Genomic DNA, 15282 nt, shown 5'->3' on the forward strand with positions numbered 1-15282 from the left:
ATGAAATTAGTGTGGCGTGGGCAAGGAAAGCAAGAATCTCACTCTGCCTATTTCCCCACAAAAATTCAGGCAACTTCCGGGTTCTATGTTTTTTTTTTCGCAATTTCGCCTTTTAAGCAGCGATTTCCCTTTTACAATGACTTCATATTGCCAAGAATTTTAAGCTGTGTAGTTCTGGAATGTGATTTTGCTTTGGAAATTTAAAGGCTTCAATTTTCTGTGTGCGTTCAAAATGGCTGCCGTGCTTTTGTTGTTGTTGAGAAGGTGATGGACGAATGAATACTGAATTCGATTTATTTCATTGCGTTTTCCGACAAAATAGTTTCGTGGTAGTTTTCAAGAGGAGAGTAGAAGCAGTTTGATCGCATTAATTTGATATTTAACGCGTTGGAGATTCGCGCGTTTGCACGTCACGTGACATCTCCCCTCAGCCCGTAAATGTAGTGAGAGTGAGCTGTCTGTATCACCGGCGATCTTCGAACGTTGAATTGGCTGGTGTTGGGTTGTGCGCATGCGCCTTCCGGGATTAATGTCAAGGCACAAAAGTGGCGCTTCACCGTGTCGAGCTCTACTCCGGTAAGAATCAACCTTGTCTCCTCCAAATTTCCTCTCACTTTTTGTACCTGTCTTCTAAAAGCCCTCAAAGTGTAAAGTTTGGGCAACTTTTTGGCCGTTGCTTAGCTTCGCCGGGCCTCCCTTACCTCCGGCCGCCCGCGTGTCTTGACACGGGCGGCGAGGAGACACGTTTAAGAGTTGAATGTGAACGATGTGTGTCCCAGTATTGTTCATTTGGAGCCCTAATGGCGGACGCTAGGCACTGGTTTCCCGCTGGGTGGCGACGGTGGTAATGGTGTAAGGAGGGGGAGGGGGTTCCTCATATCTTTATGGATATTGTCTTCGCTTTTTATACCCCTTTATTTTTTTAAACCACGAACTCCACAACGGCTGGCGTTGCTTGTTTACAGCCGCATGACACAATCGAAGCCCGGTTCATGTGATACGTAACGCCGGCGGGGGTGGTGGGGAAGGGCGCCCCTATCGATGGATCTTTGCCATTGCAGCCTGATTGCGCCACGGTTGGCGGCGAACTTTTCAATTAAAGCAGGTAAGCCCCGAAATGGCCATTGAACCTCAAGTCCGGATTCGGGTTTAGTCCATTTGAGTCGTTTTCACTCGGGTGGATGTGCGGCTTGTGACGTTTCAAAAGACGTTTACATGTGCGCGTTGGTCCACAATGGCGCAGTTGGACCACGTTTCTCTGTAGAACACCCCCCCCCCCCTCACAATTTAGGAGCGACCCCCCCCTCCCGCTCATCACGCATGGGGTTTGAAAGTTTGTGGACCAGCCAAGTTGGTCCCGGGCGGGGGTGCTCGGCCACGGATAGTTGAACGTGGCGCCACTCGTGCCGGGTTCCTCACATCCACCCACCCACACACACGAACGCTCCATAAAAACAACCGGAACGGACGCCATTTGCAATGTAGGCATACTTTCGACGCCCGTCTCCTTTGCCTCTCCTATGTTTTTGTTTAGCCCCAGTTGTGCAAATGACGTCACTGGGGCAACATGACGATGTTCACAAAGACTCCCTCCCCCCCCTCCTCTTGACAAGCTGGTGATTACGTCATAAGGCTTTGGGGAGGTAGGTTTTTTTTTGTGGTCTTAATTTATTTTTCATTCATGTCGTCTGCATTGCAGTCGTTTAGCTACTAAACTGCAGAGGTCAGGCACCTGGTAGGGACAAGTGGTATTTTCAAGAGTAGGCTTTTTTTTGGTCCAAATGTGTTTTTTCAATAATAATGAATACAATTTACTCGGGGTGACTGGTTGTGATGATGTAGCACATCAGAAAGTGCCTACCTTCCATTTTCAATATTTACATGGAATGACTCCTATATTTTTACCAATGTCTTGCAAATGTCATTGTAAACTTTTACATTATGTATTGTTGCATTTCTTGTTTATATTGTCCAGATGTGCATACTTCTGAACTGTAGCTTGCCTAGCATCTAGCTTGATACATTTACAGGCGAGATGCTTTTATTTTGACCAATGTCTTGCAAATCTCATTTAGATTTTTGGTACTGGGTTTTGTTGCATGCCTTTTTATATATTGTGCAATCGTTAACTCAACTGTAGCGTTATTTGATGTGAGGTGTTTACTGGGCTTTATTTTAGCCCCAGATGTGGAAATGATTATGCTATGGTATTTTGAGGATTTGGGTTGGGGGTGTATTAGAAGTCTTAATTTTGTTTTCTTCATTTGCATGCAAATGTATTGACAGCTCTGCATTGCAGTCTACCCAACTGCAGAGTGTGCCCGCGTCTGGTAGGGACGGGAAGGCCTTTCTTTGTACAGAAGCATTTTTACAATAATGCTTAACGTATATAGCATATTTTCTCATCTCGTACTTTGGTGTTATTTACCCAGCTGCAGCCAGCACTGTCTGTCATTTTCGAGTAAGATGTTTGCTAGGAGGAAATTTGATTGTATTATTCGATTTTTTTTTTTATACAAATGGTACACTGAACTGCACTTGAGGATAAGATGTTCACTGTAATTGAACAAATGCTATTAAACATCAGCTTTACAGATGCATGATATTGACCTTTTCAAAAGCTGCCACCACCAGGCCACAGTCACAGGTACACTTTGACTGGGTTTTGTGCAAAAGGCACAGGCTGTGGCGACCATTTTGTGGACTGTCTGTGTGAAACTGTCAGTCATTGATGTCAATTTTTGTAACAGTGTATCACTTAGGAAACGACGGGCTTTTATTTGTTGCCTGGATGTGAGGTCAGTTTGCAAAAACATGGGCTTCCTGCTCCCAAGCATGTCGGCCCGCACTTCCTGTCACATGGCTGCCCCCCCAACTCCACGAAGGATTGTTTTTCACTTCAAAATGGCCACACGCTAAACCTGCAGCCCGTCTAGGCGGCGCATCCAAACGTACAAGCGATGCAATCGATTAATCATGCCTGTGATGCGTCAAGGGTCAGCTTTTGATGCAGCAGCGTTTGCCGCCGTCGCCCTCGTGAGCACGTGACATGAAAGGCAATCCCCCTCTCCTCCCGTCCACGACAGCCCCTCCCTTTTCCCCTCCCTCACTGGCCGTTACCCGGCCCCCTGACGCGTAGGGAAACGACACGCCAGATGTAGAGCTAAGAGAGCGTGTCCCCAGTGGTGGGCCTTGCTATTGCCATGGCAACCAAGGTGTAGCTTCACAGGTTGCTGCGGCAACAAGGGAAGGGGGGGGGGGACTGGGCCAGTGAGAAGAGGGGAGCAGGATTGGCGACGTTGGCGGCGGTTAGCACAAAGCCCTATTTTGTCTGTTTTATTTGGAAAATCGTTTGGCGGCTTCCGCCGGACTGTTGCAGGTTTACACAGGCGTTCTTTGATGAATTACACAAACCCCCTTAATGCAGACCTTGCTTGGAATTGGCGAATCTGGATCCACTTCCCTCAGTCACATAAATGAGCCGCTCATTTGGCCAGCAAAGCGCGTTTTCACCCACAGCAAATGGAGATTTGATATCAAGCAACGTATTTGGAGATGGCGAAAGAACTTATCGGCACGACACAAGCGCCTTTCGTGCATGTGCCTCAAAATCATTTGTGCAGAATAGTCGGGCAGGGATTTATTAGCCTGTGATGCAGCTTGCACAATCATGCACACTGGCCATCCAAGACAACCTTTTCACACCTCACTATTCTGCATGTAAGATACTAATTGATGAATTGAAGTGGACTCGCAAAAATCCAAAATCCATTTCATGTTCTATTAATTCATTGGTGCTTGACGAGCCTTTTTCCCACACTTTCCTCATAATGGGTGTATCTGTACCTGCAGCAGCTGGTCTCGGGAAGAAGGTGTCTCAGGGGGAAACGGGATTCTACCTAATTGCCTTTTTTGTGCCGGTGGTGTTCCAGGTGGTTGCCTTAGCGATGGACGGGGAGTCGGAACCCAATCCTGCTGTTCCGGAGGAGGAGGAGGTGGCGGCGACGCCGGGGGCAGCGGCAGAGGGGGACCACGCGGAGGCCACGGCGGCGGCGCCCACCGTGGAGGCCCCAGAGTCGGTTGCCGCGGCAACAGATGACGAAGAGGCACCAAAGAAGGGCGGCGGCGAGGATGATGACGACGTGGTTTTGGTAGAAGAGCAGGCCTCCGAGCTGCCGCCACCTTCACAGGAGTGTCAGGAGGGCCCCGCTGACATGGAGACGCAAGACGCGTCGCCCGCTGAGGCAACACCCGCAGCCGAGGCCGTGACCCCGCCCGCCGCCGCGACGCCAGATGCGTCCGAGCCCTCCAACCCCGCCTCAGCGGCCGAACCCATCGTCATCGACGACGAGGAGGAGGCTGAAGAGAAGCGGGGCGGCTCGTCGCCCGCCGCCCTCGGCAGCACGGAACCACGTTCGGATATCCGCATCGCCAACGTCACGACGCTGGGCCAGAAAAGGGGCGCCGGCGCCCTTCCGGGGGACGCTCAAGCTGACTTGATGATCACCTCTGTGACATCCCTGCAGGGAGAACAACCGGTAAGGTGGCACTTCTACATGGTGCTCACATTTTGGGGCAGATTTTGCTACCTGACTTTCTTTTCATTTTTACACGGATGCCGCTTTCCCACCGAGGGGGAACATTTGCAGCTGAATGCGAGGATAGCAAAATCCACGTTCAGCGCGTTACAGCGCCGTAGTGGCAAACGTGAACATTGTGTAACACAAGCCTCCTTTCCCGCAGTCGGTCGACGGCCCGGCAGAGGAAAATGGTCTGCAGATCAGCAACGCCTTCAGCCTGACCCCCGACAGCACGTCCAAAAGACCGAGCGCTTCCTTCAACCCCGGGCGGGGCTCGGCGGTGCAAAACGGCGACGCGGGGACGCATAGCAGAACAGGTAGCGCCAGACCCTCACCGCACACACAAGCCTCAAAGATTCGCCAGTAGGATCAAGCCTGTTTCATACTGTCCATCAACTTTAATATCATTTGTTTATTCTTTTTTTTAAATAGATGACACGGACTTCTCTTGTTCCCCCTCAGACTCGTGGATCTCCCAGTCGGCATCGGTGCCCCGCAACCAAAAGCAGACGGGGGTGGACTCTTCGTCCACCGCCACTTCCCTGCCCAAACCTCCGGGACAGTCTTCCTCTTTCTCACCGGGCACCCAGCCGCAACCCAGGACTGTGAAGGTAACGTTGCATGAACCATACTTGCCTTTGTCCTTTTTACACTCTGTCGTTGTAAGCGTTAAGAGATTCCAAACAAGTTGTTTGTTTTATGTAAATATTTATTTGAAATCATCTGAATTTTTTTTTTTTTTCTCCATGCCAAATATCAACATAAACCATATTCCTATGCAATTTATCGCAGGTGACATGTGCAAACTGTAAGAAGCCTCTAAAGAAAGGTCAGACGGCATACCAGCGCAAAGGATCGACGCACCTCTTCTGCTCCACCACCTGCCTCTCCGCCTTCTCGCACAAACCCGCACCCAAGAAAAGCTGTACCATGTGTAAAAAGTCAGTTTGGGCTTGCCGTTCTTGTGGGAGTGTGCTATTTGGTTTGGGAGCGGCGACCGCTAACATCACCATCACCATGGCCCTCGCCCACCCTGCAGGGACATCACCAACATGAAAGGTACCATCGTGGCCCAGGTGGACTCGAGCGAGTCCTTCCAGGAGTTCTGCAGCACCGGCTGCCTGGGCGCCTATGAGAACAAGCAGAACCCGCCCAAGTCCAGCCTCAAAACCAAATGCACCGTCTGCGGAAAGCTCACCGAGGTCAGTTTGTAACCAAGGATTCCGATCCTGTATGAAAGATGGCAAGTCTGGGCGTGCACATTTTGCGGCATGCAGGATGGCCAATTGACAGACTTTGTTGCGCGCAGATCCGCCACGAGGTGAGCTTCAAGACGGTGACGCACAAGATCTGCAGCGACATGTGCTTCATTGTGTACCGCCGAGCCAACGGGCTCATCATGAACTGCTGCGAGCAGTGTGGGGACTACCTGCCCAGCAGGGCCTCCGCTAACCACTTCCTGCTGGTGGACGGACAGCAGAAGCGCTTCTGCTGTCAGAAATGCATCAGGGATTTCAAGCAGGTACACTGGCCATGGCTTATCGCAAGACGTTGTGTTGTATTCATCATTTCGAGCGCATCGGTTTTTTTTTTTTGTTCACGGTTAAACGTTTTCAACGTTGCAGTCAAGGGCTTTCACCGTCGATTCTTGTTCAATCATTCATGCGCAGTAATGACTCGATCATTTCCTCCTTCAGTTTTTCCCCTGAACAAGCTCTCAGCTGAACAATTTGGTAGTTGCCACAAGTTGAAGGCTGAAGTGTAGTCGTTGTTGCCTGGCAACCACCGCTCATTAAACCAACCGTACTTGTTTCTTGGCAGCTCAGCCACAAGTATTGGGACACTTCCAAAATGAAATTTCAAATTTCAGAGCCTGCTTTAAGTGCGCTCTTCTTTCTGGTCTTTGGTGTGCGTCTTTAGGCTCACAGCAAGCTGGCGAGCTGCCTGACATGCAAGACCCTGATCAAGACGGGCGAGGTGGTCCTGGGCCTATCCGCCGACGGCGCCATGGGCTCCTACTGCTCCAGCAATTGCATGAACAAGGCCAAGATGGCCGCCACCACCTTCCACCGTGAGTAAACGCAAGTGACTGTGACTAAATGTGCAGGTTAGCAAGAGACGATAAAGTAGCAAAACAGGACAGAGGGGCACTCGAATGCAGCACAACGGCAACTTATCCAAATGAAACTGTTTCAGTGCTAATAGGACGCCGCGTCGACTCAAATGTTTGTCACACGAGATCCAAATCTAGCTTCTTTTCGTGAGAATGCAAATCAAATCGGGACATGGCAAGCTACTGAAATAAAAGACTCTAATGTGCCACACCTTGTCACACAAGATCCAAATCTGAGGCTGAGATTCCTGTTGTGGAAATAAGAATAACCACAACGTGAATTCAAATCCACAATTTTAATAAATGTGATTTTTTTTTTTTTTTTGTTCCCAGAAAGCGACCCCGTACTTTAACGACGTGTGTTTTTGTTCAGACGCGGAGCCCTCGTGTCACTTCTGCAAGAGGAACGCTTTACCTCAGTACCAGGCCACACTGCCCGAGGGAAACGTCCTTAACTTCTGCAGCTCGCAGTGCGTTACCAAGTTCCAGGTGCACACTCACTTGGTTGTCTTTAGTTATCATTATGATGATGGTCATGATTTTTTGGGGGGTGTTTTTTTTTTTTTTTTCTAAGTCTGGTGGTCATGATTACAGAACGCCACACTCCAGACGACCACCAACGGACAGACGACGCTGTCCACCAGCAACAACGGTGCGCTGCAGCTCAAGTGTAACTACTGCAGAGGAGCCTTCAGCGTCAAGCCGGAGACGCTGGAGTGGGAGGTCAGATGAGGCGCTTTCTAAAGAAATATTTGAAAAAAAATTGTAAAGGTGGAGCCCCACCGAGTGTTATGCGAGGGTGAGTTCTGCGCCTGACATCTGTCTGTGTGTCCCTCAGGACAAAATGTACCACTTCTGCAGCAAGGTTTGCTGCGACGACTACAAAAAGCTGCATTGCATCGTTACCATGTGCGAGTTCTGCCAGGAGGAGAAGACGCTGCACACCACCGCCAACTTTTCGGGCGAGAAAAAGCCCTTCTGCAGCGAAGGTAACGTGAACAGACGCCACCTCGTGTTTTTTTTTTTTTTTTTTTCCATATCATGATTCATGATAAACCACGCTCCATTTTGTCTGCATTTTGTGTTCCAGGCTGCAAGCTGCTGTTCAAGCAGGACTTTATCAAACGTCTGGGCCTTAAATGTGTCAGCTGCAACCACTGCAGCCAGATGTGCAAGAGAAGCGTCACGCGCCAGCTCGGCGGCATGACGCGGGACTTCTGCAGCGAGGCCTGTGCTAAGAAGTTCCACGACTGGTACCACAAGGTCCGCTTTGGAAAAAGCACTATAAACAACCACGTTGAAAGGAAAATAATGGGAATTAAATTGCAACCTTATGAGAATAGAAAAAAGAAATGAAAAAGAAAACAAGTCTGTAAACTGACAGTGCCTCTGCGTGTCCACTAGGCGGCGCGCTGCGACTGCTGCAAGGTTCAAGGACAGCTGACGGAGTCCGTGATGTGGCGCTCGGAGATTAAGCAATTCTGCGACCAGCAGTGTCTGCTCAGGTTCTACTGCCAGCAGAACGAGCCCATCATGGCCACGCAGAAAGGCCCCGAAAACAGCTGCACGGGTACACGGCAACACCGCATGCAGACTGATTCTCCACTGGTGAAGTTGTTTTGTAGTGGACTTTTTGGGGGCCAATGGTCCTAACGATCTGTTTCACGTAACACCAAAAATGTTGACCGTGTCCGCCATTTTGTTTGTTTTTGTGTCACAAACTACTATGTGTTCCCTTTCAGGTATTGAATCGCAAGCTTCCAAACTCGGGGTAAGTGTCATTTTTAGTGACGTTTACAGTTTGATTCTTCTTGATGTCACTCCCCTAAATCTCGTCTTCCCCGACGCAGCTGGTGAGCCAGGGCACGGCGGCGTACGCGGGCGGCGGCCTGATGAGGGACGTCAAAAACAAGGCGGTCCTCTGCAAGCCGCTCTCTCTCACCAAGGCCACCTACTGCAAGCCACACATGCAGAGCAAGCCCATACAAACGGGTGAGCATTTATTGACCACAGCCGTCGCTTTCCCGGCTCAACAAAAATGGACTTTCTCGCGTGAACGCAGATGTGGATGACGGCGTGAAGCGGGAGTACATTCCCGTCCCCATCCCCGTGCCCGTCTTCATCCCCGTGCCCATGAACATGTACTCGCAGCTGACGCCCACGCCGCTCTCAATGCCTCTACCAGTAAGACATGAGCTGACAAGTATTACTAGTAGTGGTGGGTAATGCTTTCCAGAGTTCCAGCAATCTTACCGTCATTCTGATCAATAACGTACCAAACATTGAGCCACCTCCTGCCCGCGTTGAATTGTTGACAAAAATTCAGAAGAACAGAAAGTACAGAAATCACCTCAGCTAGATTTGGTGCTAATATTGACATTTGCCGTTTGCTTAACTATCTCTGCGTGTCGCCCCCCACCTCTGCCAGCTCCCCGTGCCAGTCTTCCTGCCCACCACCTTGCAAAGCACAGAGCAGATTGTCCAAACCATCCGGGAACTGAGAAGCAAGATTCCCTCAGAGCCCGTCGCCGCCAAGGAGGACTCGTCATCCCTGACGGAAGGGACATCGGACGATCAGAATGAAGGTAGCAGTGGCAAGCCCAAAATGGGCCTCCGTCACCTCAACATGGAAGAATCACGTAACGCAGCCCGCACCGCTTGACAATCACTCGGGATACTCTTTCATAGATGTCTGATGATTTGTAGATGATCTTAAGGAGGGAAAAAAATGCTCATATATTTCAGATGTGAAGCTTGAGAAAGAGACAAGTGAGCGTGGAGTTGAGGAGATGATCACCAGCAGCCCAAAGCAGGAGGAGGAGGAGGAGGAGGTGAAGACAGAAGGAAATGTGGACCTAAAGAAAGAAGAAGAAGAAGAAGAGGAGGAAGAGGAGGCAAGCGACATGGACCTGGAGGAGGACTTCCCTCTAGGTAACATATTTGTGACGGATATTGGGCTGGATTACGCCAGTCCACTCGTCCGTAGGGGGCGCTGAGGCGCGCTTGTGGTTTGTCATCCTGGGCTTGGAAGCAACTGCTGACTCATTGTTGGTGTCCAAATGCTGTGTCATTTTCTAATTGACGTTTCCTTCCTCAGCTTCGGCGGCGGTCCAGGAGGATGCGGAAAAGCAGGAAGACGAGCGGGCTTCGCGACCTCAGCCAAGGACACGAGTATGCGCTTTAATGTGTTTAGCAATCACAATGCCACACGGACATTTAGTCGGGATTCTGCGAAATATCCACCTAAAGACCAGACTTTCAATTGAGCAAGTTCCTGGTTTATTCCCATTAACACCCATGTTTGAAAGCAGTCTATTTTTGTCCCAGGGGAGCAAGAAGCTGGCGGTGGAACGCAACTTGGTCAGAACCTGGTCGGTTCGCTCGCCGCCCCTGAAAGCTCGCTACGGCCTCGACGCCTTCAGGCGCTGGATGAGCTCCGCAGCGGACCCCCAAACCGCCGAACCGGCTCAGGTCAATCCCACCGAGACCGACGTGCTGAAAATGTCCGGCGGCGAGCTGAACGACAAGCTGAGCGGCTTCGTAAGGGAGGCGCGCCGACCCAACGGGGAGCGATACGCCCCGGACAGCATCTACTACCTCTGCCTCGGCATCCAGAAGGTTGGCGTCCTTTCACTGAGCCGTGACCGCTTTTTTGTGTGTCCTGTGATTTAAACCTTTTGCTGTTCACATCCTGATTATTGTGATGATCATTTAAATATGAGGACATTAATATCACATAAACATTGATTCATCCGTCGATTTGACCAATTGTAAAATGAATATCGTGGTTTCTGTTGGTCTTTTTAGCATCTTCACACCAATGGCCAACAGAGGGACATCTTCAGTGAGCCCTGCTATCAGGAGTTTGGAGATGAGCTCAACAAGGTTCTGAAGGACTGGAAGCCCTGCCCGCTTCCCGATGGTTAGCCTTAAAATTCCACTCGATTCTTAAAACCACGACACGAAATCATTCCTTTGACATCATGGTCGGCCTCCCCACAGGTTCCGCTTGGAGCCGCGTGGACGAGCGCTGCCTGTGGGCATGCGGCCATCTGGGCGGCACCACGCCCGCCGTCCTACTGCGCTCACTGGTCTACCTGAACGCCAAGCGCATGCGCTTGCGCAGTGCCCAGCAGCACCTGGGCCTGTCCTTCGCCAGCGTCTACGGCCCGGACGCCACGCACCCCGTCACCACCGGCGAGTGCGTCCGCGTGCCTTCTCCCGTCTCTCAGGGTGAGTGAAAGAAGCGCTTGTTTTCCTTGGACAGCAAGAAGGAAGCTAAATGCACTTGATTGGACAATAATGAAGTTATTCAAACTCACGATAGACAAAATACTCTCTTCCGCTTCGTTTGCATTGTAGTTGAAAAGGAGTCCCGCAAGAGGAAGCTGGACCATCAGGACTGTGAAGAAGACGACACGGGATCACCTGGTCCCGTCACGGAGCAAGAGCGACAACTTTTCCAGCTCTACCGCTCCAAGTGGTACGTCGCGTACCTCGTGGCTGATTCATCGAGCGATTTGCTTTGATGTAAAATGGAGGCTTCGCTGTATGTCTCTGAAATGTTGGAACTTGGTGTCCTATGATTATTACCCCATGCTGTTCACATCCTGAATCATCAGTGATGACATTTGGATGATGAGGACTTCCTGTCCCGCTTAGCCGCGATGTCGGTGAATCACTTTTGTGAATCGCTTTTGTAACGAGCGTCTTCTGCTTTCCCCTCGCCTCAGCCCGGCCTCGTTGCTGGAACGCACGGACTTCTTCTACGCCCAGCCCGATCCCGCCTGGGACGGGGACGGCGATTGGTTCTCCTCCACGCCGCTAGAGGTCCACACGCTGGAGAGCCTCCTCGCCAGAGTCCTGCTGGTGCGGGACATTTACACGGACTCGCAGGAGCAAGCGGAGGAGGAAGGTGACGCCGAGTAGCACGTCTGCTTTGGACACGTAGATTGTTAGTAAATCCACAGGAAGGCCATAGTGAGTAGCTCTTCCAACATTTTCTTATGTAAACCTCCTTCATTCCTACCGCTGAGCTCCACGACACGCCGCCCACGGTGAGGAAAAACTGGATGGGAGTGGTGTCACGTTTCCGTTTTTTTTTTTTTTCCTCGGGGGGGATGCATCCAGACAGTTACGGAATGTTTTAGCCAGCTAACGATGTGCCGCCGCCAAGCCCGATTGAAATGCTGGTGATGTCGTTTTGGAGAATTGATTCACATTTGAAAAAGACAATCAGCACAACAACTACAAGCCTTTTAGCTGTTGCCTTAGCATCCCATTCTTTAGTAGAGCAGGACATGCAGTATTTCCGTCACAAGTGTTACTGTGAAATGCAGGAAATTTGGGAAGTACATGCTTTGCATTCCAATACGGCGGTAGGGGCGCGTGTTCGGGCCCAGAAAAGTAATAACGCACGTTTGAAAATAGACAAACCTTTTGTCCATTAAGTCACCTATGAAAACCTTCACAAATGCAAAAGCTATGCTTTTGTTTTTGTTTGTAGAAGTCCAATATTTGGAAAATGAAAGAATTTGGCCTGAGCCAGGTTCTAGCGCAGCATTCCCATTCCACCACTCTTTTTATCCTTTGTCACATGTCCCGCGGTTACCTTTCAGCGCAACATGCTTTATCCAGTAATGCAATGTTTGCCCAAAAGCTTGGAGCACGCAAATATTAGCTATTACCACACTCGATATACATTTAGCCTTCCGTTTGGAAAAAAAAAAAGGACGCTGCTATTTCCGTGCTTTTCCAACGATGCCGTATTTGCACAGTAGCTTGAAAAGTGCAAATATTTGGGCAGAGAAGAGTAAAAGCGCACCCGCCCCAAACAATTTTTCCTTCCACATCTGTTGAGAAATGTCGTTACTTTTAGTCGACGTTCACTTTTTTTTTTTTTTTTGATGTATGATTTTTGCAGTGTGGCTGTTAAGAATTTGGGCTGAGAAAAGTAATGGCGCACTTGTTCCAAACTAGCCACACATTGACTGAGGAATGGAATTAACACGGGTTGTATACGCTTTTGCCGTTTAATTTGTTCTCAGGAAAAAGTCCAGTGTCTTGGACGACCCACATATTTACGTTGAGAAAAGTAATACTTCATCCATTGCGAGCTCCACGTACATTTTGTCTTCTTTGCGTCTGTTGGAAAATGAAGAAGAACGACAAGATTAACAATGCACTTATTGTATTTTTGTCGCACATTGTCATTTTAAGTCCTACCTGTTAACAAACGACAGTTATTACACTTTTCAGGAGTATCTCAATGATTTTTTAAAATTTTTCTTTGTCATTACATGACGTTAAAATGTTGAGCCATTAGATTTCTGCTAATTATACAAACCTGAAAATGTATGAGTTGAGCAAATAGCACTCCCGCTTCAAATGAGCTTACTGCTATTCGTAGCGACTAAAGTTAGGGCAATTTGTTTGCAAGCAGCCGCTAGAGGGCCGAGTAGAAAGCAAAGATAAGGGTCTCCTCAAACGACATCACCAACAGGCAACGGAGGGTCGCACATTCACTTGGGCTGCTGGACTGTTTTGGTGGGATTTTGTCAACAAAGAGGGGCGGTATGAACTGGGCTAGTCACGAAAGGGACAACGAAGAAACACTCACCATATTTTTTTAAAAAACATATTTATTTCTCCTTGTTTCTGTGTCCTCTTTTTGTACTTTTCTTTTTTTTTTTTTTTCCATAAAGCTCCTTTAAAAAAAAGAAAAGAAAAAAAAAAAGGAGATTCTCCACAGGAAACCATGAAAGGCGAGCAGCTTGTTTTGGTTTTTCCATGGTCCCGTTTTTATTTTATTCATCTGGTTCCTCCCAAGAAAAAGACTAAACTCAGGTTTGCGTTGAGAGGATTTGTCGTCAAAATGATTTTGCTACTTGCTATATTTGCTTGGTTGAAATGTCGGGCGGCAAGCTTAATTTGGATGAATCGCGGTGACCAATGGAGAGCATCTTTTTCGGAGATCGGCGCTCTTTAGTCCGCCTACAGGGAGGCCGGTCGGGTTTGCGCCTGATTACCGGAGTTGAATCGGAAAACCTTTAAGCGAACCCGTCGGGGCGGCGTCGATGCCAACCTGGGTGTCGCCGCTGACTCGGGTGTGAATGTGCCTCAGTGTGTAAATATGAACGCGTGTGGTGTGTGCTCGTCTTCAATAAATGATCTTTTCTTTTTCTTTTTTTGCTAATCACACGGCTCTCTTGTTTTTATTCAAAATGCGACCATCGGAGATTTTTATGCTGTAAATGTTGTCCTCGTTCTTCTACGTCATTGTCATTCTGTTTATCATTCCATTGTTACACAATTTTTCTTTGCATATCAACCACAGAAAGAGCTCAGCTGAAGTGTTGAATCGACTTGGATGAGCAGAATGAGGTAATATCTGTTTTTATAAAGGTGTCTTATTGTCTCACTTTCAAACATATGTCGGTCATTCGTACTTGTTTTTTGTTAGATGACTGCACAGGTATCTGATGCTAATCCGGAATTTAGGTGTGTCATCCGTCTCAATTGATTTGAGGGGGTAACAGATGAGTGAATTATTCAACCTCTCTCCACTAGAGGGCAAAGTGATGACACTTTCAACTCCAGTTTTCGGTCCCACCGTGGAGGTGAGTTGTAGCATCTGGCTAAGTGGACTGTAGAAATACTACTGGGTTGAGTGTGTGTGTGTTTATGCCTTGCCCCCACCCTCCAAAAATGTGGATGGCTGCTCGTAGCAGAAAGGGTGACTTAAGCCTTATTTTGTCATTGTTGGCCAGACTCCAGTAACTTGCCCTATTCAAGTGCTGCCGGCGAGTGTCAAAAACATTTTTGGTCACCCCCGCGGACCATTTTTTTTATTGTTCGGCCTCAATCCCAAGCCTTTCAGGGGCCACAAAGAAAGTGCTGCGCTCAGCAGGGGCGGTGTGGGGGAAGCGCGGGTCAGGTGCAGGGGGGTAGGCAGACTATAGGCGGCCCACCCACCCATCACATGATGCAATGAGACACGACTTGGGGATGGATGAGGGTAAATGTTAGTGGCCCTTTCAGTTGTTTATTGCACTATTCATAAATAGAAATGGAAAAAATGCTCCAGTGACTTAAGACAATAGGGCCTACTGGTTACTTACTAGGTCACGCCCCTTCAAGAGCCATTCAAACATGAATACAGTGCAGACGCAATATTTATCTTGTATTTTATTTGTAAGTCACACGTAAACGACGTTTTGCAAATATTGATGCTGAACATGATAGGAACAAATCCCAGCCTGACCTGTAGGTGTCCCCGCAGAGCTTATGCAAGTCCCAGTCCCTATTACACCCCCCTCACCCTCTTTTTCGGATTGTATCGGTCAAAGCAAACCACATGACTGCAATATTGTGTCAGTGGACATTGTAATAGTTCTAATGTTAATAATCTGTGATCTTAATTTCATCATTAGTCATGATTTTAAAAACGAATGCTGGCCAGACATCTGTAAGAGTACAGACAGCAAGAGGAACAAAGTCATCACACCCCTGAAATACAGAAAGTGTGTGGGGGAGGGCAAAGGGGGTGTAAGGTATTTGTCCAGCGGGCAGAGTGTGAATTTGTCAGGT

General features: G+C 48.8%; 1 protein-coding gene across 5 annotated transcripts in view; it reads left to right on the plus strand.

Moving 5' to 3' along the window:
• zmym2 (zinc finger, MYM-type 2) overlaps positions 1–15282 on the plus strand; it is a 24748-nt gene continuing 9466 nt past the window's right edge. Inside the window, exons 1-27 of one of the 5 annotated variants that reach the window (XR_015067244.1) lie at positions 1–576; positions 3933–4538; positions 4744–4897; positions 5043–5191; positions 5373–5521; positions 5620–5782; positions 5890–6102; positions 6501–6651; positions 7067–7182; positions 7288–7416; positions 7532–7682; positions 7784–7956; positions 8098–8263; positions 8436–8464; positions 8544–8685; positions 8756–8877; positions 9122–9278; positions 9439–9624; positions 9791–9864; positions 10021–10311; positions 10501–10615; positions 10696–10926; positions 11056–11176; positions 11427–11608; positions 14030–14076; positions 14156–14193; positions 14263–14312. Coding sequence is in view for 3 of the 5 variants with exons in the window: in XM_085919967.1 (XP_085776093.1) it covers positions 3948–4538; positions 4744–4897; positions 5013–5191; positions 5373–5521; positions 5620–5782; positions 5890–6102; positions 6501–6651; positions 7067–7182; positions 7288–7416; positions 7532–7682; positions 7784–7956; positions 8098–8263; positions 8436–8464; positions 8544–8685; positions 8756–8877; positions 9122–9278; positions 9439–9624; positions 9791–9864; positions 10021–10311; positions 10501–10615; positions 10696–10926; positions 11056–11176; positions 11427–11608; positions 14030–14052 (4008 nt within the window). In the remaining 2 variants the exon portion in view is untranslated. Of the gene's footprint in view, positions 577–3932; positions 4539–4743; positions 4898–5012; positions 5192–5372; positions 5522–5619; positions 5783–5889; positions 6103–6500; positions 6652–7066; positions 7183–7287; positions 7417–7531; positions 7683–7783; positions 7957–8097; positions 8264–8435; positions 8465–8543; positions 8686–8755; positions 8878–9121; positions 9279–9438; positions 9625–9790; positions 9865–10020; positions 10312–10500; positions 10616–10695; positions 10927–11055; positions 11177–11426; positions 13892–14029; positions 14608–15282 lie in introns of those variants that run through there. The other 4 variants (XR_015067243.1, XM_085919967.1, XM_085919969.1 and 1 more) reach the window with 4 other exon arrangements.

The sequence above is a fragment of the Syngnathus leptorhynchus genome, chromosome 9 (genome assembly GCF_054491065.1).
Source record: "Syngnathus leptorhynchus isolate UIUO chromosome 9, UIUO_Slep, whole genome shotgun sequence".
NCBI lineage: Eukaryota > Metazoa > Chordata > Actinopteri > Syngnathiformes > Syngnathidae > Syngnathus > Syngnathus leptorhynchus.